The sequence below is a fragment of the Sciurus carolinensis genome, chromosome 3, assembly GCF_902686445.1.
Source record: "Sciurus carolinensis chromosome 3, mSciCar1.2, whole genome shotgun sequence".
NCBI lineage: Eukaryota > Metazoa > Chordata > Mammalia > Rodentia > Sciuridae > Sciurus > Sciurus carolinensis.
The window spans coordinates 87528919-87553983 of NC_062215.1; the positions used below are offsets into that span (position 1 = coordinate 87528919).

General features: G+C 34.9%; 1 protein-coding gene across 3 annotated transcripts in view; it reads right to left on the minus strand.

Annotated features, from left to right (window-relative positions):
- Window positions 1–25065, minus strand: part of Zranb3 (zinc finger RANBP2-type containing 3) — a 303506-nt gene that overhangs the window by 51062 nt on the left and 227379 nt on the right. For all 3 annotated transcript variants that reach the window (XM_047547212.1, XM_047547213.1, XM_047547214.1), the window contains 4 exons: window positions 19777–19896; window positions 17285–17404; window positions 14528–14707; window positions 12772–12924 (listed from right to left, as the gene is read on the minus strand). In XM_047547212.1, coding sequence (XP_047403168.1) covers window positions 12772–12924; window positions 14528–14707; window positions 17285–17404; window positions 19777–19896 — 573 coding nt within the window. The remainder of the gene's footprint in view (window positions 1–12771; window positions 12925–14527; window positions 14708–17284; window positions 17405–19776; window positions 19897–25065) is intronic.

Below are 25065 nucleotides of genomic sequence, written 5' to 3' on the forward strand. Positions count from 1 at the left end.
TTAGCATAGATGGCCTTTACAATGTTAAGGATCGTTCCCACTATCCCTATTTTTTCTAGTGTTTTGAGCATGAAGGGGTGCTGTATTTTATCAAATGCTTTTTCTGCATCTATTGATATAATCATGTGATTCTTGACTTTAAGTCTGTTGATATGGTGAATTACATTTATTGATTTCCTGATGTTGAACCAACCTTGCATCCCTGGGATGAAACCCACTCGATCGTGGTGCACTATCTTTTTAATATGTTTTTGTATGCGATTTGCTAAAATTTTGTTCAGAATTTTTGCGTCGATGTTCATTAAGGATATTGGTCTAAAATTTTCTTTCCTCAATGTGTCTCTGTCTAGTTTAGGTATCAGGGTGATAATGGCTTCGTAGAATGAGTTTGGGAGAGTTCCCTACTCGTCTATTTCATGGAATACTTTGAAAAGTATTGGAATGAGCTCTTCTTTAAAGGTTTTGTAGAACTCGGCTGAGAAACCATCTGGTCCTGGACTTTTCTTTGTTGGTAGGCTTTTGATGACTTCTTCTATTTCATTACTTGAAATTGGTCTATTTAAAGTGTGTATGTCCTCCTCGTTTAGTTTAGGCAATTCATACGTCTCTAGAAACTTGTTGATATCTTCGAAATTTTCTATTTTGTTGGAGTATAGATTTTCAAAATAGCTTCTAATTATGTTTTGTATTTCAATCGTGTCTGTTGTGATATTTCCTTGTTCATTCCGAATTTTGGTGATTTGGGTTTTCTCTCGTCTTCTCTTTGTTAGTGTGGCTAAAGGTTTATCAATTTTGTTTATTTTTTCGAAGAACCAACTATTTATTTTGTCAATTTTTTGTATTGTTTCTTTTGTTTCAATTTCGTTGATTTCAGCTCTCAGTTTAACTATTTCCTGTCTTCTACTACTTTTGGTCTTGGTCTGTTCTTTTTCTAGGGCTTTGAGCTGTAGTGTTAGGTCGTTTATTTGTTGAGTTTTACTTCTTTTATTAAATGCGCTCCATGAAATAAATTTTCCTCTAAGTACTGCTTTCATAGTGTCCCAGAGATTTTGATATGATGTTTCTTTGTTCTCATTTACCCCTAAGAATTTTTTAATTTCCTTCCTAATATCTTCTGTTATCCATTCATCATATAATAGCATATTGTTTAATCTCCGGGTGTTAGAGTAATTTCTGTTTTTTACTCTTTCATTTATTTCTAGTTTCAATCCATTATGGTCTGATAAAATACAAGGAAGTGTCTCTATCTTCTTGTATTTGCTAACATTAGCTTTGTGGCATAATATATGGTCTATTTTAGAGAAGGATCCATGTGCTGCTGAAAAGAAAGTGTATTCACTCTTCGTTGGATGGTATATTCTATAAATGTCTGTTAAGTCTAAATTATTGATTGTGTTATTGAGTTCTATGGTTTTTTGTTCAATTTTTGTTTGGAAGATCTGTCAAGTCGTGAGAGAGGCATGTTAAAATCACCTAGTATTATTGTATTATGGTCTGTTTGGTTTGTGAGATTGAGAAGGATTTGTTTGACATACATGGGTGAGCCACTGTTTGGGGCATAGATATTTATGATTGTTATGTCTTGCTGATTTATGGTTCCCTTAAGCAGTATGAAATGTCCTTCTTTATCCCTTCTGACTAACTTTGGCTTGAAGCCCACATTATCTGAAATGAGGAGGGATACCCCAGCTTTTTTGCTGGGTCCATGTGCATGGTATGTTTTTTCCCATCCTTTCACCTTTAGTCTATGGGTGTCTCTTTCTATGAGATGAGTCTCTTGCAGGCAACATATTGTTGGATCTTTCTTTTTAATCCAATCTGCCAGTCTATGTCTTTTGATTGATGAATTCAGGCCATTAATATTCAGGGTTATTATTGAGATATGATTTTTATTCCCAGTCATTTGATTCATTTTATTCATTTATTTGCTTATTTTTGACACGACTTGGTTCCTCTTTATTTGAGAGTTCCTTTAGGATAGCTCCTGTTTGCTGATTTGCTTCTTTGTTTTTCATCTCTTCATCATGGAATATTTTGCTGAGAATGTTCTGTAATGCTGGCTTTCTTTTTGTATATTCTTTTAGCTTTTGTTTATCATGGAAGGATTTTATTTCATCGTCAAATCTGAAGGTAAGTTTTGCTGGGTATAAGATTCTTGGTTGGCATCATTTTCTTTTAGGGCTTGAAAAATGTTATTCCAGGCCCTTCTAGCTTTTAAGGTCTGGATTGAAAAATCTGCTGATATCTGTATTGGTTTCCCCCTGAATGTAATTTGGTTCTTTTCTCTCACAGCCTTTAAAATTCTGTCTTTATTTTGTATGTTAGGTATTTTCATTATAATGTGCCTTGGTGTGGGTCTGTTGTAATTTTGTGTATAGCCTCTTGAACTTGATTTTCCATTTCGTTCTTCAGATTTGGGAAATTTTCTGAAATTATCTCATTGAATAGATTGTTCATTTCTTTGGTTTGTTTCTCTAAGCCTTCCTCAATCCCAATAATTCTCAAATTTGGCCTTTTCATGATATCCCATAGTTCTTGCAGATTCTGTTCATGATTTCTTACCATCTTCTCTGTTTGTTCGATTTTGTTTTCGAGGTTAAATATTTTGTCTTCAATATCTGAGGTTCTGTCTTCCAGGTGTTCTATCCTATTGGTTGTGCTTTCTATGGAGTTCTTAATTTGGTTTATTGTTTCCTTCATTTCAAGGATTTCTGTTTGGTTTTTTTTCAATATCTCTAACTCTTTATTGAAATGGTCTTTTGCTTCCTGTATTTGCTCTTTTAACTGTCGATTGGTGCGTTCATTCAATGCCTGCATTTGCTCTTTCATTTCATCGTTTGCTTCCCTTATCATGTTAATTATGTACATTCTGAACTCCCTTTCTGACATTTCTTCTGCCATGCTGTCATTGGGTTTTATTGATGTAACATTCAGATTTGTTTGAGGCATTTTCTTCCCTTGTTTTCTTATGTCATTCAGGTATCAGTGGACTGCTGAGATGTTGCAGATTTCCTCTATTGACTTATAATGTCCCCGAAGATTGTTAGTGTATCCCCTTTTATCCTTCAGTAGCCTGAAGTCTTAGAGGAAGTTGGTAATGCGGTGCTCCCCAAGGAAGCTGCCTCTCTAGGGGTGGTGGTCTTCAGGTGGGGTATAGTCCCTGCTAGTGGGCAGAGGTGCCTCTACTTGTTGACCAATGGTCATCGAAAGGGGAACTAGGCTGCAGGCTGAGGCAAGGCCTGTTTGGGCCTGTGTCTCTGGTTTTACCGTCCTTGTGGGAAAACCTCACCTGGCGGGGAAGACTCACCCGATGGGGAGGTCTCGCTGGTCAGTTCCCCTCCTAGAGGTTCCCCTCAGTCCACAACTACTGCCTCGGCAGGGCAGCCTTCCCAGGCAACGTTCCCAGGGGCCTGGACCTACCTCCTGGGCCTGGGAGCCTCACCCTTCACAGACGCATCTCCTTAGGTTGTCCCTCCTTAGAGAAGCTGCCCGTAGTCCTGGAACCTTCGCTCCACCCCTCAGCTTTTCTCTGTGTAGCTCTTTCAACAAAAGGTGCCTAGTTCCCCGGACCGGACCGTGCTTTTCCCCTAATCGCCTGGCTATGCAACCCCTCCTCTGAGCAGCCACTTGGAGCCTCATACATATGCTCCAAGCCCCAGTGACCTGCTGCTCGCCTCTTCCTCCAGGCAGCCACCCGGGTGTTCTGTGTGGGTGCTTGGAGACCAAGCAACTCACTGCGCACCTCCACCTCCTCAGGACAGCCCCCTCCCATTGTTCAGGAGGTTGCTGAGTCCAAATAGCTCGCCACCCAGCTCTTCCTCTGGCAGCCGCCGGAGCCCCGGCAGATTGCTCCGAAACCAAGCACTGTGCTGCGCGGCCTCCTCTGCCCTTTTTATCTTTTTATAACAATATTCTTGCACTTAGAAAAGACATTACAGTAATTAAGTTACAAACACCCTAAATCACCATGACTATTTGTCTTTGGAAAGAAATAATTAGAGTAAATAACCCTTTTAACGTGTGATAAAAAAGGAACTTAAATATAAGTGTTTCTAAAAAGGAGATGTGATCTGAGCCTACAGTGATTTTTATCACAAGATTCATGGAAAAATGTAATTAAGGCAACATGCCATGTCATGATGACTGAAAGAGGAACACATTTCTGTTTTCAGTTATACAGCTGACACTAAGTTATTGTGTTCCTGTCTTTTGTTCAATATTGATGTTGAAAAACAAAAGAGAAATATTGCCTTTGGTGAGAAGTGCCAGGAATAAAAACTGTAAAATTCTTAAGATGGTCATGATGATAGCATTAAAAGTCAGTTATTAAAACTGAAGGAGAGGAAAAGGAAATTTAGTAAAACTCATAAAAAACAATAAAGCACTTCAAAGCCTGGTGCTAGTCCACTGAGCACAGGCCACCAACGAAAGCACTGATGTCAGTTTTAACAGACTTTGATCAAAGGGTAGCTCTGCTAGAGACCATTACTACCTCATGTCATTCAGTTCCTGTTCCTATAAGAATTAATAAACCTCTGTTTTACAAATGGATGACTGGGACATCATGCTGGTCTCCTAAAGGATAAGAAATTGATGGCTAGAATTGCAATTAAAGAGCCCTCATTAATATTTGTAAACAAGTCAAGAAGAGTCTGTTTTCAAGGATATAGAGTGAAGGAAGTAGGATTTTAATCATCTAACTTAGAAAAAAATCTTAAATTATCTTAAAAAAGAAATGACTGGTAGGTTTTTCAAAAAAATTACATTCCAAAATGTCCATTCCCATGTAGCTGAACAAAATCTTGACAGTGATCTGATCTACTTTAAAGTAAAGTCAGTTTTCTCTGCAGGCTAGAAAAAATAGAACACAAGAAACTTACTCTGGTTTTTTAAAAAAGTATAAAATAAAAGGTAATTAATTATTTTATCAATGATATAAATACTAGTACATACAATGTCTCTGGAAATGGCTGTCTCTTCTAATAAAGACAATTAGAATTTATAGCAAAATATCATTATAATGTAATCTACAGATCACTATGTAACTTAAATGGTACAATTAATCAGCCAATGTTTAGTGTATACCTTTGTATCATAATTTGTACCATAATTTCTCTTTAAAGCTCCAGGTCTGACCTGGGACATCAGATGAGTACAGAAGCACCTCAAACCCAGGATGTCTGGAATGCATTCTTCATCTCTGTCCTTAAGCTATTCCTTTCCTACCACCACAATCTCTGCTCTTCATAGCTTGCCACATTAACTGTGAAATCCTGTTACAGACCAGTTTTGGACTAAACTGGATCTCTTCCTATTCCTTCAATCTGTCCTCTTCTTATCTACCTGCATGCATTTTGCTGTGGCATTTCCCTTAAATGCCTGCTTTAATCCCTTCCTTTTACTTTTTGCAAATGTTGCTATTAGATAAGACTTCACCTAGGCCTTATTTTGATGATTCCATCTCTGAACTGTATGAACTTTTTCTCTTCCTCTCTATCATTCTACTTTTAGGAGTTCAGGGTGGAATTGAGGGCTCCTGATAACCCTCCCAATCCCTGACAAAGGAACTAGCTTGACTAATAGACCTGTAAATGCCTAATAGCACCAAAGAAAAATTTTGGTAACAGGTATATTAAAGACACCAGTTAGAATCCAAGGCCAAAATTAGACTTCCATTTCTCACCTCAAATTTAGCAGCAGAGGAGATGGGACTTGGCATGCCCTTTCATTCTGCTCATGGTAGAAATAGCAAGCATAAGAGAGGCATATCTCTGGAGATCACAGCAACCCTAGATCTTTCTAGGCATGGCATGTGTGGGCTCCTCCCCATCTGGTTAGTGCCCAAGTTTTAGGCTTCTTCTTCTCTCCTTTGACACTTCTTGTGTGCCTTACACTCACACATTCATATGGAAGTCCCTTTCCCAGAATAGTTGGTATCTGTTCACATAGCTGTGCTTTGAGGGTGCTTTTGGTATTCTTTCTGCCTGAAATAGGACCTACTCACTCCCTTTGAACTCATCCTTCCAAATCTAACTCAGATGTTTCCTTAGGGAAACTCTCCTACATACACCAAGGGTTTTTTTTATTCTATCCTGTGTTCCCAGAGTCTGGTTTACATACCTCAATTTTCACATTTATTATTTTGTATTACCATGATTTTTTAAAATTACCTCTCCCAACTAAAGAGTAGGTTCCAAAGGAGAGCTAGCTATTTTCCTCATCTTTGCATCCTCAGAGGCAAGCATGTCTTTTTTTTAAAAACAGTTTTATTGAGATGTAAATTATATGCCATAAATTACCCTTTTAAAATGTCCAACTCAATGTCTTTTAGTAAATTCAGAGTTGTGCAACCATCACCATTGTTTAATTGCAGAACATTTTCATCACCTCAGAAGAAACCCCATACTCATTAGGCAGCAGTCAATTTCCATCCCTCCCTTCCCTAAGCCCCGAGCAAACATTAATCCATGGATTTGCCTATTCTGGCCAATACATATAAATGGAGCCACACAACATGTAGCCTTTGTGTCCATTTTTCACTTAGAATGATATTCTCAGGATCTTACTCCCTTTTAAGGTCGAATAATATTTCATTGTATGGATAAACCATATTTTGTTCATCAATTCAATTTAGGAACACTTGGATTATTCTAGCTTTTTGACTATAATGAATCACACTGCTGTGATATTCATGTACAAGTGTTTGTGTGGACATATGTTCTCAATTCCCTTGAGAATAGAATTGCTGGGTCACACAGACTCTGCTTAACATTTTTAAGAAACAGGCTGTTTTTCAAATGGCTGCAGCATTTTAGTCTCACAATACTGCATGAATGTGCTCATTTTTCTATGTTATTATCAATACTTCTTTTCTTTTTAAATTTTAGTCATCCTATTGGGTGTGAAGAGGTATCTCACTGTGGTTTTTATTTGCATTTCATATAATCTTAATAAATGTTGGTATGATGATCTTTGAATGCCTGTATAGAGTACACATCTCATAAACACTGGCAAAACCAAACCAAAGTGTTTCAATGTTCTGAATATTTCACAAATATTTATGGAGGGCCCACAGTGTGCTAACTCTAAAGGATCTTCTAGAGTCTGGCAAAGGTAGATAGCTGACTTTATAGCAAAAAGGTCAGGGTTCAAATCCCAGCTCTGCTATTTATTGTTTGTAGGAACTTGGGCAGATTGCATATCCCTTCTGAACTTTAGTGGGGCATGGTAACTATACTACTTAGTGTTGCTGTGAAGGTTAAATAAGATCCTGCATATTAAGATAAGGGTTTAGCATGGTGGTTACATGGAATAAACTCTCAATACAGGTTAATTATTATTACTTAAGTCATAAAGGTTAACAAGACAAATGTCTAATAACAATATGAAATGTTATGATTATATTTATGTCTGTATCCACAATAATGAGGCTATACCATGATGCTTATTATTAGGCTACTGTGCTCACTAATCACATAGTATTTATAGAGTCATTTGATTTTCTAAAATATATACTAAATAAATATTCTAATTTAAAGATGTGTTGGCCCTAAGAAACCAGTGCTCTAGCATATTCATAAATGAGATTTTAGACAAGACAGATTTAGACATTATGAAAATCTCTGTTCCTATGGTCAACTTTCTTTTCACTATTACTATTTGTTTAACTAAATTATACTTATGGGAAAAAAGGTTATTTTTATATGTATGAGATAATTTTTTATTTAAAATTTTTAGCTTATAAGATAAAATTTCATACAATGTTGACATTTGATATAAAATGCAGTCTGCTTTTGAGTTTTTGAGAGTATATTTGAAAATTTTAGTTGTTATACTGAGGAGTTCTCCTTCCCAAATACAGTTAGTTATTTTTTGCAGCACACCAGCCATCATCTTATATATATTTAGAATAAATATGGGTGTTTGAAATGTAATTTTGTTTTGAGTAAAAGATGTTGAGAAGCCTTTGAGGACAAATACCAGGGGACTTGAGGATGGCTGTGATGAGCCAGGCTGAAGCTTTCAGCAGAAAGGGAGAATAAAGAAGGAATTTTTAACCAGGAAGAGATTAATGAGAAGGGAAAACTGGGAATACTGAACAGAGAATACATAAAATTAAAACAACTGGTAAGGAAAACTAGAGACTTCAGTGCAGTTGAAGCAAGAAATACTGGGAATAGCTATTCTGGCTGATACAAGGAATTTCCTGAGATCTGTTTCACAATGGAAAGATTATTACTATATGAAGTAACAGAATGGAATCAGCTCTGGCTTACTGAGTGTGGAAGAAAAGAAGCCAAGCAGAAAGAAATCATGGCCTAAGTGGAAGCCAGATTCATTACCCACACTAAAATGAAGAGTTCCTTCTTTGCTCAAGTTCCCCACAGAATACTTTTAAACTTATGTATAATGAATGAAAGGGAACTTAGAAGCCATCTAGTAATCTAGGGCTCTAAATAACTGGATAAATAATGTCACTGATTATCTAATTAATGGGGAAAGGAGAAAAAGAACATGGGAAAGTCTTAAAGAGGTTTAAGAGAAGGAACCAAGTTCCCCACAACTAGAGCTAAAGAAGGAACAGTCCTCAAAAGATTGTAGCAAAATAAAAACCAGAGAGAGGAGGAAGCTCCTTATCTGAATACTTCAGTCAGTCTACTTTATGTAGAAACAACCTTTTATCACTTGGAAGTTGACATATACACTAATGTTATCCACACCTTTCTTTCCATCTGGAGGTAACCAACTTTATAACTCAATGGAAACCACTGTAAGAAAATCAAAAACCCTCTGCCTAGTGTGGTGCAATCCCAGCAACTTGGGAGGGTGAGGCAGGAGGATCAAAACTTGAGGCCAGTCTTGGCAACTGGTGAGACCCTGAGCAATTGAGCAAGACCCTGTCTCAAAATAAAAAGTAAAAAAGACTGCGATAAAGCTCAGTGGTAAATTACCCCTGGGTTCAATCCCTATACCACCATCCTCCCCCAAATCAAACCTTTAAAACATGGAAGAAAGGAAGAAGTGGAAAGAAAATTGACTGCATCTAAGACAGTGACCCTGGGGAGGGAATGACTCCCAGACAGGACTGCTTACTTAGGGACTAACAACCACGATGTGCAGTAGCATCTTTCTTGATGGAGGTGGAATTTGTTTTCTTCATCTCAGTGGATTTCAATTTGGTTTTTATTTGGCTAACAAATAATTTCTTTAAAAAAATATAAATATATTGGGATGGGCAAAGAATTATGACTCATGAATTTGTGTGGATTATTGAAATACCAATGCTTAACAACTGGTAGAGGAGAGGTATCTGCGAAGCTTGGGGTGAAACAGAATCATAGAAGCCCATGCAGTGCTGGATCATGGAAAGAACTAGAAAGTCCTAGTGGTGGGGTGAAGGAGTAAAATGAAGGAATTGAAGAACAGCTAAAAAATTACCAAAATGCTTGAATATTTTAAAAACTTATACCAGTATACACGAGTATACACTGTTATACTAGTTTACACTGTTAGAGTCCTAGCCCTGGTTCAATCCTAATAGTTAGTTGAGTTATATGGCAGAAAGAAGATTCTGATTAAGAGAAAGAAAGAAAAGATAATGTAATTCTAAAGGGCAGAGTATCAGAGGAGGAAGAAGGCAAGAAACAACAAAACAAATACAAAAATAGTGTCTAGGAAAGTGTTTCTCTCATTCTTCTTCTCTTCCTAACCACAGGTCTCCCTGAAAACAGGAATCATAATCAGCAATATTATGCTCTAGGTCAATTCTCAGAAAACTAATTTGCCAAAAGCCTATATGCTATTTGCCCAGTGACCAACATGTTGAAAAGTAAATTCACTTGATATGCAACTCAATGAAGATCAATTTGCCAATTCACCAAATTCATTGGTTTTCTAGAAATCATTTACAGGGTTTGTAGCATTTAGAATCTCATGGATCGGCAGGGTTAAGAGGACTACAAGAAGCCAGAGAAGCAGGCTGCTGGGCCTCTGGACTCTCTTTTTAACCTCAGTTTACCATTTCTTTTCTTCAGGCTTACTCTCTGCTCTTGGTCTCCCCTTCTTTGAGCCTCTCAGTCTTCCCACCTCTGGGTTGACAAGTTGAGCTGAGTCATGTGCTAACTACATAGTCAATCCATTCTTCCGTAGCAGAAGGTCCCTCTTTGCTCCAGCTCACTCCAGCTGAGAGACCATGCCCATCTAAAGTCAACCAAAGCACATTTTGCATGCTGGCCAAACAACAAACAAACAAATACAAATAGAGCAGAACAACTCAAAACACACAGGAGACCTACATTTTAAGATGCAATTTATATAAAACCATGTGCATATAAACACATGCACTGGAAAATCTGTGTTAAGATGACATTAGACTAGGAAAGACATACGTGTAATTCAAGAAAGTAAGATTTGGTAAATGAATTTTTTTTAACCTTGTATGTAGATACATAGTTTTCTTCAGACAAACTTTTTAAAAACAATAAATATATACACGTGGGAAGATATATTTCAAACGTTTGAGTTATCTATCTTAGAAATGAACTCTTAAATATAGTCTGAAATTTAGGGAATTTTAAAGAAAAAAAGCAGCCACGAGCAGAGTTTTATTTATATATTTTGTAAAGACCTATGATTTCTACTGACTTATTTATAGAACAAAATAAACATTGTTAAAAAAGAAAGTAGTTTCTGAAGCTAAAAAAATCTTATAAATCATCTCTATAATTTTTAATAAGAGTTAAAAGAATGGCTTTCTAATATTCAAGGAAAAAGAAGATACTAGGTCTCCAAATAAGGAACATCAAAAACTTGGGATGGTTTCACATAAAAAATATGTTTTAATGGAACCAACCAAATTTCACATTAAAATTTTAATTTTGTATTATAAGGAAATATTTTAATTTTATTCCTACAATTTCTGATTGATTCTTTGGAAAGTAAACACTTCATAACTTCTGCACCATACTGCCCAGGAAGCAGCAGGCAGAATGAATTACAGACTTCTCTAATACAGTATTTCTTGTTGAGTCATACATAATCTCCAAATAGCATGAGTATCACAAACATCCTTATTCCTATTACACAAAATTTATAAATGCTAACCTTATAATATTTACTTCTAATTTTTTCCTATAGTAAAAGAAATAACACATTTCTGTGAAGTTGTTCTCATATTTTTACTCTTTCCTAGATTCACTTTCCTCTTCTCCCAGAGGCAATCAATTTTATAAATTTCAAATGTGTTCTTCTAACTTATGTTTGTATGTTTTATTACATATATACATATACATAGGTATGAACATTCTTATTCTTTAAAAAATAACATTTTTTTTTCAGGTCTGGTCATGTTGATACATATAAATCTAATTTATTCACATTGAGTTCTATATAGTACTTTATGATAATTTATATATCTATTTACCTATTGAGTAAATATGTTGATGATGGCATGAATCAGAATTCTCATTGTTGGATAAGGAAAATATCATATTTTTATTTGTATAGACAGATGGAAAAGATGTAGAACTTGATGCTGGAATCTAACTGCAGCTATTAGTAGGATTTTATGACTTAAAAATACACATACATATCTATTTTTACTTTCAAATGCATATGTTTATATATAGCTTTGTATATTAAAAACAGTCTAGAAGCAATGGTAACACAAAAGAATTTTTTAAATCCTAATTTTTAAATATTATTTCATTGTAAAGAGAACAAAGGCCCATTAAAGAAATGGCCAGTTCCAAGCCTGGGGCAAAGAAAACTCAAGGTGAATCTGGAATATTTTGTTTGCCAGAAGACAAGAAGGAAGCACTCAGAGAATTGTGGAAGTGGTTTTTTTTTTTTTGGTTTTTTTTTTTAAAGGAGATTTCACAGGACAGATCTAAGTTTGAAAAAAAAAAAAGTGAAGGATTATAATGCATTAAATATTAATAATAAAAATAAAAGAATCCTAAATTTATACTGGTACTTTTTTAAAGGAGGGGAAATAAATTTATTCTTTGTAGAAAAATGACAGCTAATAAGTATGGAAGCAATGACAGAATTAGAAAACCACCATTTTGAAATGTTTCAGGCAAAAATTATCAGTGAGTGCTAAAACCACTGAATGAAAGATTTTGGGAAGAGAGTGGACACATGATTTGAAATTATCACACCACAGATTATTTACTAGTTGCAAATAAAAAAGTTATCTTTACAATTTGACTTATTTTAGTAAGGTGGAACTTCTTGTATTTATGGGTTGTGAAGGTCTCCTCTTATAGAGTCTTTGTCTATTTTTCTGTTGATTTTCTTGTGTTTTATTGAGTTGTATAAATTTCATATATACTTTAGACATTGTATTTCAAAAGTCTTTACTCAGTCTCTGACTTATTTACAGAACATTTTATATAACAAAAGTTTTTGATTTTGATCTAGACAAATATATTGCTCATTCCTTTATTATTTGAGGCTAATTTCATTTACCTTCTCCTACTTTCAGTCATAAAGAGAGTCTCCCATATTTTCTTCTGAAAGTGGGATTCCATTGAGTTTGTTAATCTAATGAGTTGAATCATAAGGGCTGAAACTGTTAGAAAATACAAGCCACTGTAGCCTGTATTTTCATCCTATCAATGTTAATTTTTGGTATATGGGTTTTTCAGCTTTAAGTGAAGTCTCCTTTCAAGAGCATTGAATAATTGAGAGTTACTATTTAAAATCATATAAGATAAAGTTATGCTTTCAGGATATTAAAAAAAAGTAGAAAAGAGCAAATCATCTTACATGAGTGAACAAAACTTCCTTCCTGAGCTCTTCAAAATTGTCATTTGGAGTCCACGCTTCAGCAAACTGCAGGAAATCCCACTTTTCCTTATCACCTTCCTCGGCCTGAAGTTGTTCCTTCCGACCATTCAATGTGCTCCCAGTGACCTGGACCTGTAAGATGGAAAAACACATGAATTTTACAACAGTTTAACTCACAGCATTCACTAAATAGTAACTTGACTTTGCATTTAAGCCCCAAATTATCCACTAAGAGAATCTTACTGTTCCAATATATCATGGGCTTTAGTAATACAGATATTCAAAATTACAACCAAATTGCTATCTCAATGATTTCTATGCTTAATGAGGGAAAGGTCCAACTAGAAACTTTATACTATTTGCTTTTCTCATAAAAGCTTTTATTTTAATATTTATATGCTTTGAATTTTAACCTGGAGATAATTGGCCATTTTGAATATCTATACTCACTGATTGAAAAACACTGTAATAGAATGGAATATTTATGCTGCCCCTGCAATTCATTACTTTGTAATTCTAACTCCCAATGTGATGATATCAGGAGGTGGAAACTTTGGGAAATGACTATGTCATAATATAATTCCCTTCATGAATGGGAATATTATAAAACGGACCCCAGAGAGCCCTCCTGTTTTCTTTCTATCATGTGAGGATATAGGAAGCTAGCAGACTACAACTTGGAAGAGGGCCCTCATCAGAATCTGACCATTTTGGCATGCTGATCTCAAACTTCCAACAACTGTGATAAATAAATTTCTTTTGTTTATGTGCCACCAGTATATAGTACTGTGTCACAGAAGCCCTTACCAAGACAGAAATACTCTAATACTTAGTCAAGCCCTTTCTATAAACATCCTTCAAGATTGGGGAGAAGAGATAGCTCAGAGAACAGAGCAAATAATGCTATTCCTACCTTTTCTTTTGGGTACTGAGGAATGGACCCAGGTGCACTTTTCCACTGAGCTACATCCTTGGTCCGTTTTATTTTTATTTTGAGACGGGGTCTTACTAACTTGCCCAGACTAGTCTTTAACTTGTGATCCTGCCTCAGTCTCCTGAGTCACTGGGATTACAGGTGTGTCCCGCCACACCCAGCTCATTCCTACCTTTTCTAGGATCTGGGTTAGGTTGTCCTTTGCCTAATATTAGTTGGGAACTCAAGAATCTTTCTGGAAAGGATTTAGTCTTAGGCTACAAAAAGAACTTGCAGTTTCAAACATTAGGTTCCTTGCTGGCTGATCCTATCCTTCTAGCTTCTGAAGTAGTAGAAGCAGTGGTAAAGTACCTGCCTTGCATGTGTGAGACCTTGAGTTCAATCCCTAGCACTGCAATATAAAAATTAAAAATAAATAAAATAGTATCAGAAGGGCTTGGAAAATAATAGGAATACATGTAAGTTCATGCCTCTCTTATTTCAGAAGATAGCAGGTAGGGTACTATTAATTGAAGATATTTCTGAACTTGGTCTCTATTATCATTTTCTTGGTATACTTTGCCTGAAGACATTAAATCTCAGCTTCTTTTTTTAAAATATATTTTAGTTGCCAATGGATCTTTTTATTTAATTTATTTATCTACATGTGGTGCTGAGGATCGAACCCAGGGCCTCACACATGCCAGGCAGGTGCTCTACCACTGAGCCACAAGTCCAGCCCATAAATCTCAGCTTCTTTACTGATTCAGGCTATAGACCATAATAAGCATGTTAATAACTAGGTTTAAATGTAAGCTTTACCTTTCGATTCAACATTCCCCACATAAGGGTGTCTAGAGTCCCATTTGCAATAAGGTAGTGAATGTTCACAGAACTGCACTGTCCAATTCGATGAGCACGGTCTTCAGCTTGTTTTATATGTCCAGGGTCCCAGTACAACTCAGCAAACACAACATGACTTGCAGCAGTAAATGTTAAACCCTAAGCAAAAGATAGTAAAGAAACTGAGATGCAAATAAAATGAAAATTGTAACACAAGAGTCATATACAATAAAGTCCTTCTGAATATGTTAAATGGAGATCATCAAGAGGACTTAAAAACAAATCAGTTGTTCATTTTAAGTAAAATTAAGAAGATTCAAATGATGGAAGTTAAAAGATTGCAAGACAGCCAGGTGAATTACAAAAAATACATTTCAAAGACATTCTGTTTTTCAAAAATCAGGTTGATAGATATACATAAACAAAATCACTTTATCCTTTGATGAAGACTGGATTCACTTTAACTCTGGAAAATCTAATTAAATATATTATAAAGGAGAATATACTTTCTAACACATGGTTATCCATAGCAACTAGGCAGAGTATCAACATTCTCTCTATTTAATTCAAACTGCAGTGCTATAAAGTAAGAAAATCACGTCTTTAGTCATACTTTTTCCTCCCTGTGAAATTTCTCATGATACAACCTGAAAACACTGAAGTTTACTACTTTATGTCTTAATACATATAATGCAACTGCATTGTTTTGTGTAATTGCATTTCGCATGAATTTGAAATACTATGATGTAAAATACTAACTGTTCTATTGTATGATCAATATATGAAATAATGCAAATCTTCTCAAATAAACATTGTGTCAAAAATGCATGATGTTAAAGTTTGTAGACTGACTGAAATGTAAACAATGCTTATGCTATGGCCATACTAATAGTAAGTAGTAAATGATGTTAGGTAGTAGGCAAAAAATCTTCCAAGCTTTAGGAGTATGGTCTAATCCATGCTGTTGTTCACATGCACTGAAACTTCTGAGAGTGAGTGACTTTTGTGATGATGTTATTTTAACTTAAAATATGTTTATGTCATATAACAAAGTCAGATTAGCAGTCATTAAATGAAGCACTAGATCTCAAGCTGAAAGTTTCACTGAAAGCCAGTCATTTTATAACATAGATCAGAAGTAACAAAACCATAGACAGAGTTGAATAAACACAGTGTTAAAATACATGGCTACTTAGAATCAAATGTGCTATCAAATATTAGAGGTAATGCTAAAAAATAAGTAGGAATGCCTTTAAGCTTGTAAAAAGCATCAGGAATAAAGGGAAGATATGATGGCAAGATCAATGTCACCCTAAGAGCTGTTAAACTGTAATGTAAGATTCTCAGTGCTAAGGACAAAGTCCTTCCTACTTCCCCTTATTCCTATGAAGATGTTAGTCTTTGGGGTATAAGTCTTGAATTATAATAGGTCTTTGGGAACACAGCTTTGAATAAAATGGGAATGCCTTATATACTCTTAATTTCAAAAAGTCATTAATTTTTAATTGTATTTTTAATTTTAAAAAGTCCTAGGCTATCCTGCCTTGTTTTCTCCTACTTATCACCTCTCTTGCTGTGAGTACTGCATTTCTAATCTTAAGCTTTTCTTAATATTTCTATGATTGGAATACTCTAACAGATACTGAGCTAAGATTACTGGACATTTATTCCAACATGAAGGAAGTATTGAGACAACCCTCCCTTTGGTTCAAACTCCTGATAAGTTCCAGAAATGCTTCATCCTCAGAGTTTCTCTCTATATACAATTTTATATAAATCATTTAGTTGAGTAAAAGCAGATCTTTGCTATATATTAGGTTGCAGGCACAGAAGTATTCTCAATTAGTTTTCTGTATGTTAAATGTACTGACTTAAGACACTTATATATGAATATTTTAGAATACAGTAGAAGAAAAGTCCAGAAAGATCCCCTCATATTTAGTGTGGTTATGACTGCCATTGCTTTCTCTAATATTTATTCTTTTATTCCACTGTAACATAACACCTGAAATTTAGCAGGGCTACCTGGAATAAAGACTACTCTTTCCAGCTTCCCTTGCAGTTTGGTGTGGCCATGGGACTAACTGCAAGCCAGTGAGAAGATGTAGTGTGTCTTCCTCCAGGCAATTGTCTGGATTATAGATATGATGAAGGAGTTCTAGCAGCCCCCTTAGATAACAGATACTTTTGTGGAGTGGTAAAGCAAAAAGCTAGAAAGGGCATGGGTCCTAAGGATTTTTGTGGAACCACCGTACTAGGATTGGACTCTCTGTAAGAGAGAATGAAACTTTACGTATTTAAGTCACTCTTAGTCTGAGTTTTTATTTACTTGCAAATCAGAGCACTCTATAACAAGTTCTGGGACAGAAGAATTCTTCCCCCCTAGGTCATGTTGTCTCACAGATTAATGAAACACAAACAAGTAAGATAAATGGTATAACAAAGTTTTCAGAAAATTCTATGCAAATTCAAAGGAAGGAAAAAGATCATAGAAAAGCACTACAATCAAGTTAACTATACTCTTCTGTGAAATTCTTTACTTGAAAATTTAGGAAGATTTGATCAAAGATGTTGAGGCTTCTTTCTATTATGCTTTTTAGCATTCTCGGAAATAGAACAAGTATTAAAACTAGAATCCAGATATAAAGTTACTTACAGAAAGACCAGTTAAGGTTAATGGCCTTTTTATTATCTCAATGAAATTTTCATATCAAATTGAGACTTGAAATTTCTTACCTGCCCAGCAGCCTGAATGCTTAGAATAGCCACACGGGTATCAGGATCCTTTTGAAATTGATTAACCAGATGTATCCTTTCTGAAGATGGAACACTTCCATCTATCCTAATGTAACGAGTCTGGCATCAACAAGGTAAATGACAAAATTAGGCCAAGTCCCTATGTACCCTTCTCATATTATAAACTGTACAGCTTATTTTATGACCATACAAAATAATGGAAATTATTTAAGATGACAGGTTGCAAATGTTTTATAAGAAGATTATTAACCAAGTTTCTTAATAGCTTTTTTTTTTTTTTTTTTTTTTTTGCGGTACTGGGGATTGAACTCAGGGCCTTGTGCTTGCGAGGCAAACACTCTACAAGCTGAGCTATCTCCCCAGCCCACAGCTTTTTATAGTATGGCGATTTCTTATTTTTTAACGAAAAGGCTACTTAAAGATAGGGTCTATGTCTAATTCATCTTTATACCATCTATACCAAGGGAAATGCCTTGTATACAACAGAAGCTCCACAAACCTTTCATGACTTAAGCTAATAGTTATTTTTAGCAAAATTCCATATAAACTGATATGCAACCTTTAAACAATGGATCAGACTAACTTTAAAGCTACAGGATCAATAATTGCAAATTAAAAGCAAAGTCAGACATGGTAAAAAGAACAAAGATGATTCTGCCCACATAGTAAGGATCCATTCATGAAGAGTACTGCATGTATTACTGACATTAGCTCAAATATTAACTAGGAAGTACTGCTTTTAATCTACCATTTGAGTTCTCTTTTTTCACAATAGTAGACTTCAAAGAAATATATAATAATGATCATCTCCATTCAGGTGGTGAAATGAGATAACCACATACATTTTTTAAGAAGTTGAAAAATATTATTAAACGAACAGTGCTATTTTTTTTTTTTTTTAATAGCAGGCAAAAGTGTATTAGATGGAAAAGGGAAAGGAAAAAGGATACAATCTCTAAGGAGAAAGGGAGAGAGTGGGTCCTCTCAGAGAAGAAAGAGACAACACCTTCCGGTTTTATTGGGGGTTCCAGAGAATTTCAGTGCTGTCTTTAAGAATAATTTGAGTTGTGAAAAAGGAACAAAGAGTGTGTTTGAAAAGCTAAAAAGAACTCATAACCCAACTTCATAAAAATAAGTGTAAGCCCTAAATTTCAAACAGTGTCAATCAAATATGCACTTCTACAGAAAAACATTGCCTTAAATAGTTGAGACATAGGAATATTCACTTTTAAAAAACTACACAGTTCTTAGGAAAGTTTGGGAGAAAATCACCTTCCACTGCATGAATACCTATATTTTTAACTTTTAGTAAAACTTAGTAAAGATAAATGAGATTGTGAACACAATTAGTAAAATGAATGTGGGAAAAGGAGACAGATTCTGATATATACTTAGAACAGATTCTGGTAATTTTAAAGTGTAATAGAATCAAAATAAGAAAATATTATGAATCTAATTTTACTGTTCTATCACTTAAAATTATTTCTAAGTTTATTCCTCACAGGGTGTTTTATAGATACTATAGAATTAATCATGGGAAAATATCTTTTAATGTGTAACATTTTATTACATTTTATCTATTTGCTTCTATGGAGGATACACTAGGACTACTTCTTTGGCTAATGTTACTAAACATACTAGTTAATGCTTAAAAAATTATACAAAGTTTAAAAAAAAGTTTTCATTCCTGGATTTAAAAAATTGACCTATAATGACAAGTGGCTTTGTTCTTACATGTCTATTGAGTTCACATATTTATCAGAGAATTTCTTTTGGCCATTTCTGAACATCCCTAGAAGCTCTCATCATTTGAAGAGAACAGATGACAGGTATAAACAGAAAAAAAAAAAAAGGATGGTACTGTCTTTGACAGCACTATTGGAAATTAAGGTGGATCTAAGAAAATGTGGTACAGCCATCTTATTTGGTGGAGCTAATCTGATAAGTTACATGGGCCACATGTTTCAAATTCATCTATACTAAATCTTAATCATTTTCTATAGACTATGCTGCCTGGAAGTTTAAGAGGTATAATAACTGGGTTGATAATACTGGCTAGATTCCCTTTTTTTGGTCTACATAACCCACATTGAAAGGCCACCATGCAGGTAAACAAAAATTTTAACTTTTAATTGTGTTTCAGAACACACTATTCTCAAATGGTATACCTATGAAAAAAAAAAGAATTCACATTATTGCTATCAAGGCAGTTTATCGTTAATCAATTCAGATAAACTGATCAGAGGAAAATTCAAAAATTGGCATGAAAGATAAAATAGCATATCATAATAATATAGTATTAGTATAATTTGCAAGGAAAATTTAATAATACATTATTTCTAAAATAATAAATTTTATAAAACATCCTCTGAAGGGGAAAAATCCTACCTGAATTATGAAGCTACAAGTAATGTTTAGAATAGTACCAATTTGCATTACAAAAATGATTTTACAGAAAAATGGCAACATACCTTGTTTTCAATGACTGCTTCTGTGCAAGCTTGGAGCATGCTTAAATGGTGAGCAAAAACCAGAAACTTAAGTGAATCATTCTGAAGCATCATCTTAATATAATCCTTTACTGCACCTGCCTAAATATGAAAAGATAAACTATGTTAATATCATGACAATTTTGTCTAAGAATCATGTCACTTTTAAAGCAAGAAAATGCCTCAAAAATCAGCAAGTCCTGTATGAACATTAGTAGGTCTCTGTGAACTTTCAGCAGCTTTCTTCTCTGGGTGGCATAAGGAAGTAGATGCCCACATGTAAGGGGCATGTGAAAAGAGGGATGGGAGGGAAATGAGAGGTAAAACAAGAACAAGACAAGAATTAGGGAAGAAAAAGAAAACAAGATATGACAGGGAAAGGGTTAGTCAAGCAAAGTATGGTCAAAAAGGTGTAGACAGTTTTGCTTAGAAGATGACTTTCAAAAAAAATTAAAGAAGACTATGCATAGAATTAAAGAGAGAAAACAGGAAGTAAAAATATTTTAAAAAGAAATTTAGGGTTTAAGGAAAGTGGTTTATTTATATTTTTGTAGCACTAGGAATTGAACCCAGATGTACTCTTCTACTGTGCTATATCTCCAGCCCTTTTTTACTTTTTTTTTTTTTTTTTTTTTTAAAGAATTTAACCCCTGTTTGTTTTTATATGGTGCTGAAGATTGAACCCAGTGCCTCACATGTGCTAGGCAAGCATTCTACCACTGAGCTACAATCCTAGCACCCCTTTTTACATTTTTGAGACAGGGTCTCACTACATTGCTCAGGCTGGCCTTCAACTTTTTTTTTCTATTACCAGTTTTTATTGGTAGTTTTTGCATATATGATACAATTTGATACTATTTTTTATTCTTTATAAAATTCCAGTTTATTGTGAAGCACTAAATTCTATTTTTCAATGAGACCAAGTTAGAGAAATTTTAAACTGACTATAGATAAATGAAATTATTTAGCAAGTGCTTCTGAATGTCCAGTGTTGGTGAGAGCAGTGAAGAACAATTTCCTTCTAGATCGTAAGAGAGATATGAAGTACATGTATATTTTCTCTCTGTTGAACCATTATTTGAGAACACAGAGAATTAAGGTTCGATGATTTATAGTGCTTTATTTGGCCAAAACTACATTAATTTAATTGTACTTATTCTCTGATATTGTTATGGTTTGGATAGGACGTGTCTCCCAAAAGCTCCTGTGTTAATGTAGGAATATTCAGAGAGAAGATGATTACCTTTATGGGAACTGTGAGCTAATAGGTTGAATGGACTAACTGGCTGGGTAGTTGTAGTCAGGTGGGTGTGACTAGAGGAGATGGGTCACTGGGAGATGCCATTGAAGGGTTCATTGTCCCCTGAACTTGACCTTTTTCTGCTTCCCAGCTGCCATGGGAACTGAGGCACTGAGGTGCACAGTACATTTTGCCAGAGACTTCCTCCATGATGCTCTGCTTCACATTAGGCCAAAATAAATGGAGTAGGCTGACCATGGACTGAATATCTGAAACCATGAGCTTCAAATAAACTTTTCCCAGTCTAAGTTGTTGGGTTTTTAAAAAATTATTTATTTACTTTTTATTTTTTACAGTCTGCATTTTGATTCATTGTACACAAATAGGGTATATCATTTTGTTTCTATGGCTGTGCACGATGTAGATTCACACAATTCGTGTAATCATGCAAGTCCATAGGGTAATGATGTCTGTCTCATTCCACCATTTTTCATGTGCCCCTCCCTCTCATTTCCTTTTGCATAATCTAAAGTTCCTCCATTCTTCTCTCCCCCTCCCACCCCCATGATATATCATCATCCACTTATCAGGGAAAACATTTGGTCTTTGGTTTTTTGGGATTGGTTTATTTCACTCAGCATGATATTCTCCAGTTCCATCCATTTATTTGCAAATGCCATAATATTCTTCTTCTTTATGGCTGAATAATATTCCATTGTATATATATACTATAGTTCTTTATCCATTCATCAGTTGAAGGGCATCTAGATTGGTTCCACAATCTAGCTATTGTGAATTGAGCTACTATAAACATTGATGTGACTGTGTTACTGTGGTATGCTAATTTTAAGTCCTTTGGGTATAAACCAAGAAGTGGGGTAACTGGGTCAAAAGGTAGGTCGATTCCAAGCTTTCTGAGGATTTTCCACACTGCTTTCCAGAGTGGCTGCACCAATTTGCAACTCCACCAGCAATGTAAAAGTGTGTCTTTATCCCCACATCCATGCCAACATCTATAATTGTTTGTGTTCTTGATAACAGTCATTCTAACTGGAGTAAGACAAAATCTCAGAGTTGTTTTAATTTGCATTTCTGTAATTACTAGAGATGCTGAACACTTTTTCATATATTTTTTAATCACCTGTATGTCTTCTGTAAAGTGTCCAGTTCCTTGGCCCATTTATTGATTGGGTTCTTTGTATTTTTGATGTAAAGTTTTGTAAGTTCTTTATAAATTTTGGAAATAAGTGCTCTATCTAAAGTGCATGTGGAAAAGATTTTCTCCTTTGCTGAGAAAAAGCTTTTTAGTTTGAGTCCATCCCATTTATTGATTCTTACTTTGATTTCTTGTGCTGTGGGAGTCTTGTTAAGGAAATCTGATCCTAAGCCAACATGATGAAGGTTCAGTCTTACTTTGTCTTCTATTTGGTGCATGGTCTCTGGTCTAATTCCGAATGGCCTTCAACTTTTGTTGATTCTCTTGCCTTAGCCTTTCATACAGCTGAGATTACAGGCATGTGCCACCATGCTCAGTTGGGTGTATTTATTTTTTAACTTAAGGAACTTAGTAGGCTTATAAATAGGCGGTTAAAGAAGTGGACAGGCTCGGAAAAATAGAAAATAGGACATTTAGTTTGTCTTTAAGGTAGAGAAGATTCCAGAAGGGCCTGGAGTGACAGGATCAAGATCACAGGAGGAATGTTTGAAAGAACAGAGTGCAATATGGAGAAATTGTGAGGTAGAAGAAAGAAAATCATGAAAGCTAGGATTGAATATGCTTTTATGCAAACTTTTAGGCCAAGTTACCTACTAAGAGTGGGAATTCAACATGAAGTAACTTAAACAGGTGTTAAATTTAAAGTGAATAGGATGACTTACCTTTAAAACATGGATATAGTATATTTTAACTGTTAAAAACTAGCTACTTAAAAGTTTTATATAGAGATGACAGACTGAAGACATTTAATCTCCATTTCTTTTTGATGCCATTTTAAAATTTTAGCAAACTGTACAGGGACAAAATAATTGAAGAAAGTTCAACAGCAACAAAACTTTCAAAGCTATTAAGTGGATGATGCCTAATAACTGATAAACGAATCTGGCAGATTCGAAGCTGGCAAAAAGAAATGTCAAGAGCACCTGGTTCATACTATAGTCATCTAAAAAGGCATAGTTTCTTAATAGCACCTCTGGAATGGGAATGAAGTATGGCTAGAACTGGAGGACTTGCTGAAGGCTGAAGTAGGTGACTATGTATAACACACTGTTTTATATCCTCTCTCTATGGATTCCATATCATAGGTACCTACCCTAAGCACCCTGGCAGAAAATTAGAATTACTTTTTTTTGTATCTAACCTAAAAAAATTTTTTATTTGTTCTAATTTGTTGTACATGACAGTAGAATGCATATATACATTTTGATAGATCATATATGAATGGAGTGTAATCTCTTATTTTTCTGATTATACATATTGTAGGATCTAGAATTACTTTTTAGATAGGGTAAAACAATGTATTTGGATAACTGGAACCCCATATTGATTGTGGGTGCTCTGGTTTCAATGTATTCTTCAAAAAGCATGGATTGGAAACTTGAGGTCCAGTGCAATAGTATTGGCAGGTGGGGCCTAAGAGGAGGTGTTTAGGTTATGAGGCTTCTACCTTCATGAGTGGATTAATGCCAAGAATAAAAGGGCTTGAGGCTGCAAATTCAATCTCTTGATCTCTCACACCCTTTTGTCTTTCTGTATTCCACTATGGGATAATGTAGCAAAGTCCCTCATCACAAGTAAGCACCTTGTTGTTTAAGTTCCTAACCTCCAAAATCGTGGGTCAAATAAACTTCAATTGTTTAAAATTACCCAGTCTCGGGTGTTATGATACAGTAGCACAAAAGGACTCAGAGAGTAGGCATACTATGCAAAAACTGTGGAGATTAAATGAATGTCACATATACATGTCAAAAGTATTGGAGCTGTTGGGGCTAGAGTTGTAGATTAGTGGCAGAGTGCTTGCCTGGCATGTGTGAGGCACTGGGTTCAATTCTCAGCAACACATATAAATAAAATGAAGGTCCACTGACAACTAAAAGATATATATGAATAAAAGTACTGGAGCTGTAGCTCAGTGGTAAAGGCACATGCCTGATATGTATAAGGCCCTTTACTTGAAACCTCAGAACCACACACAGAGTTGTGTGTGTATTATATATATATATGTATATACATATATATATAACACACAGATATATATACATGTATAATATATACATAATTATATACATAAAAGGCTGTTAGCCTTCTTTCCTCCATATATCCCAAAGAGACAAACAGGTTTATGTCCTTTAAATAGAAGAGCAGAATCATACAAAGTGATTCTTTTCTGGGGAATATGACCAGCCAAAGAGGAAGAAAAAAATAAATAAAAGAAAGAAACAACTAAAGACACTAATATTAGGAGATTCTCAACAAAATATCCTAGTCAGATCACCTTTAATTGATAGCCATAGTCTGTAAGTCATATCTATGCACAGGGTTTAGTATAGTCAGTATTTGGTATCTTTTTTGTAAATATAAGCAAACCATCAAGGATCACCAGAAATTTTTAGAATGCAACATAGATGAATGTATTAACTGCACAGAAAGAATAAAACTAGAAGAGAGTGCATTTATAAAACAAAAACCAGATGCTACCAAAAAGGAATATTCAATGGAAAATATGCTCTCGAAAATTAAAAATATAATGGCAGAAGTTTAAAATTCACTGGTTATTAAACTGAGAAAATGTCCAAGAAAGTACATAGAAAATAATTAATAAAAGAAAATTAGAGAACAAAGTCATGAGAGCAATATGTGAAAAATAACATTTCCAGGAAGTAATACAGAGAAAGTAGAAGAAAGAAAATAATAAATGTTTCACTGATCATAAAGGTATGAGTACCCAAAATGGAAAAGTATTCATCCTTCACATGAATAAAAATGAACTCAGAGCAAGGTCTATCATTATGAGATTTTAGAATACTGGGGTTAA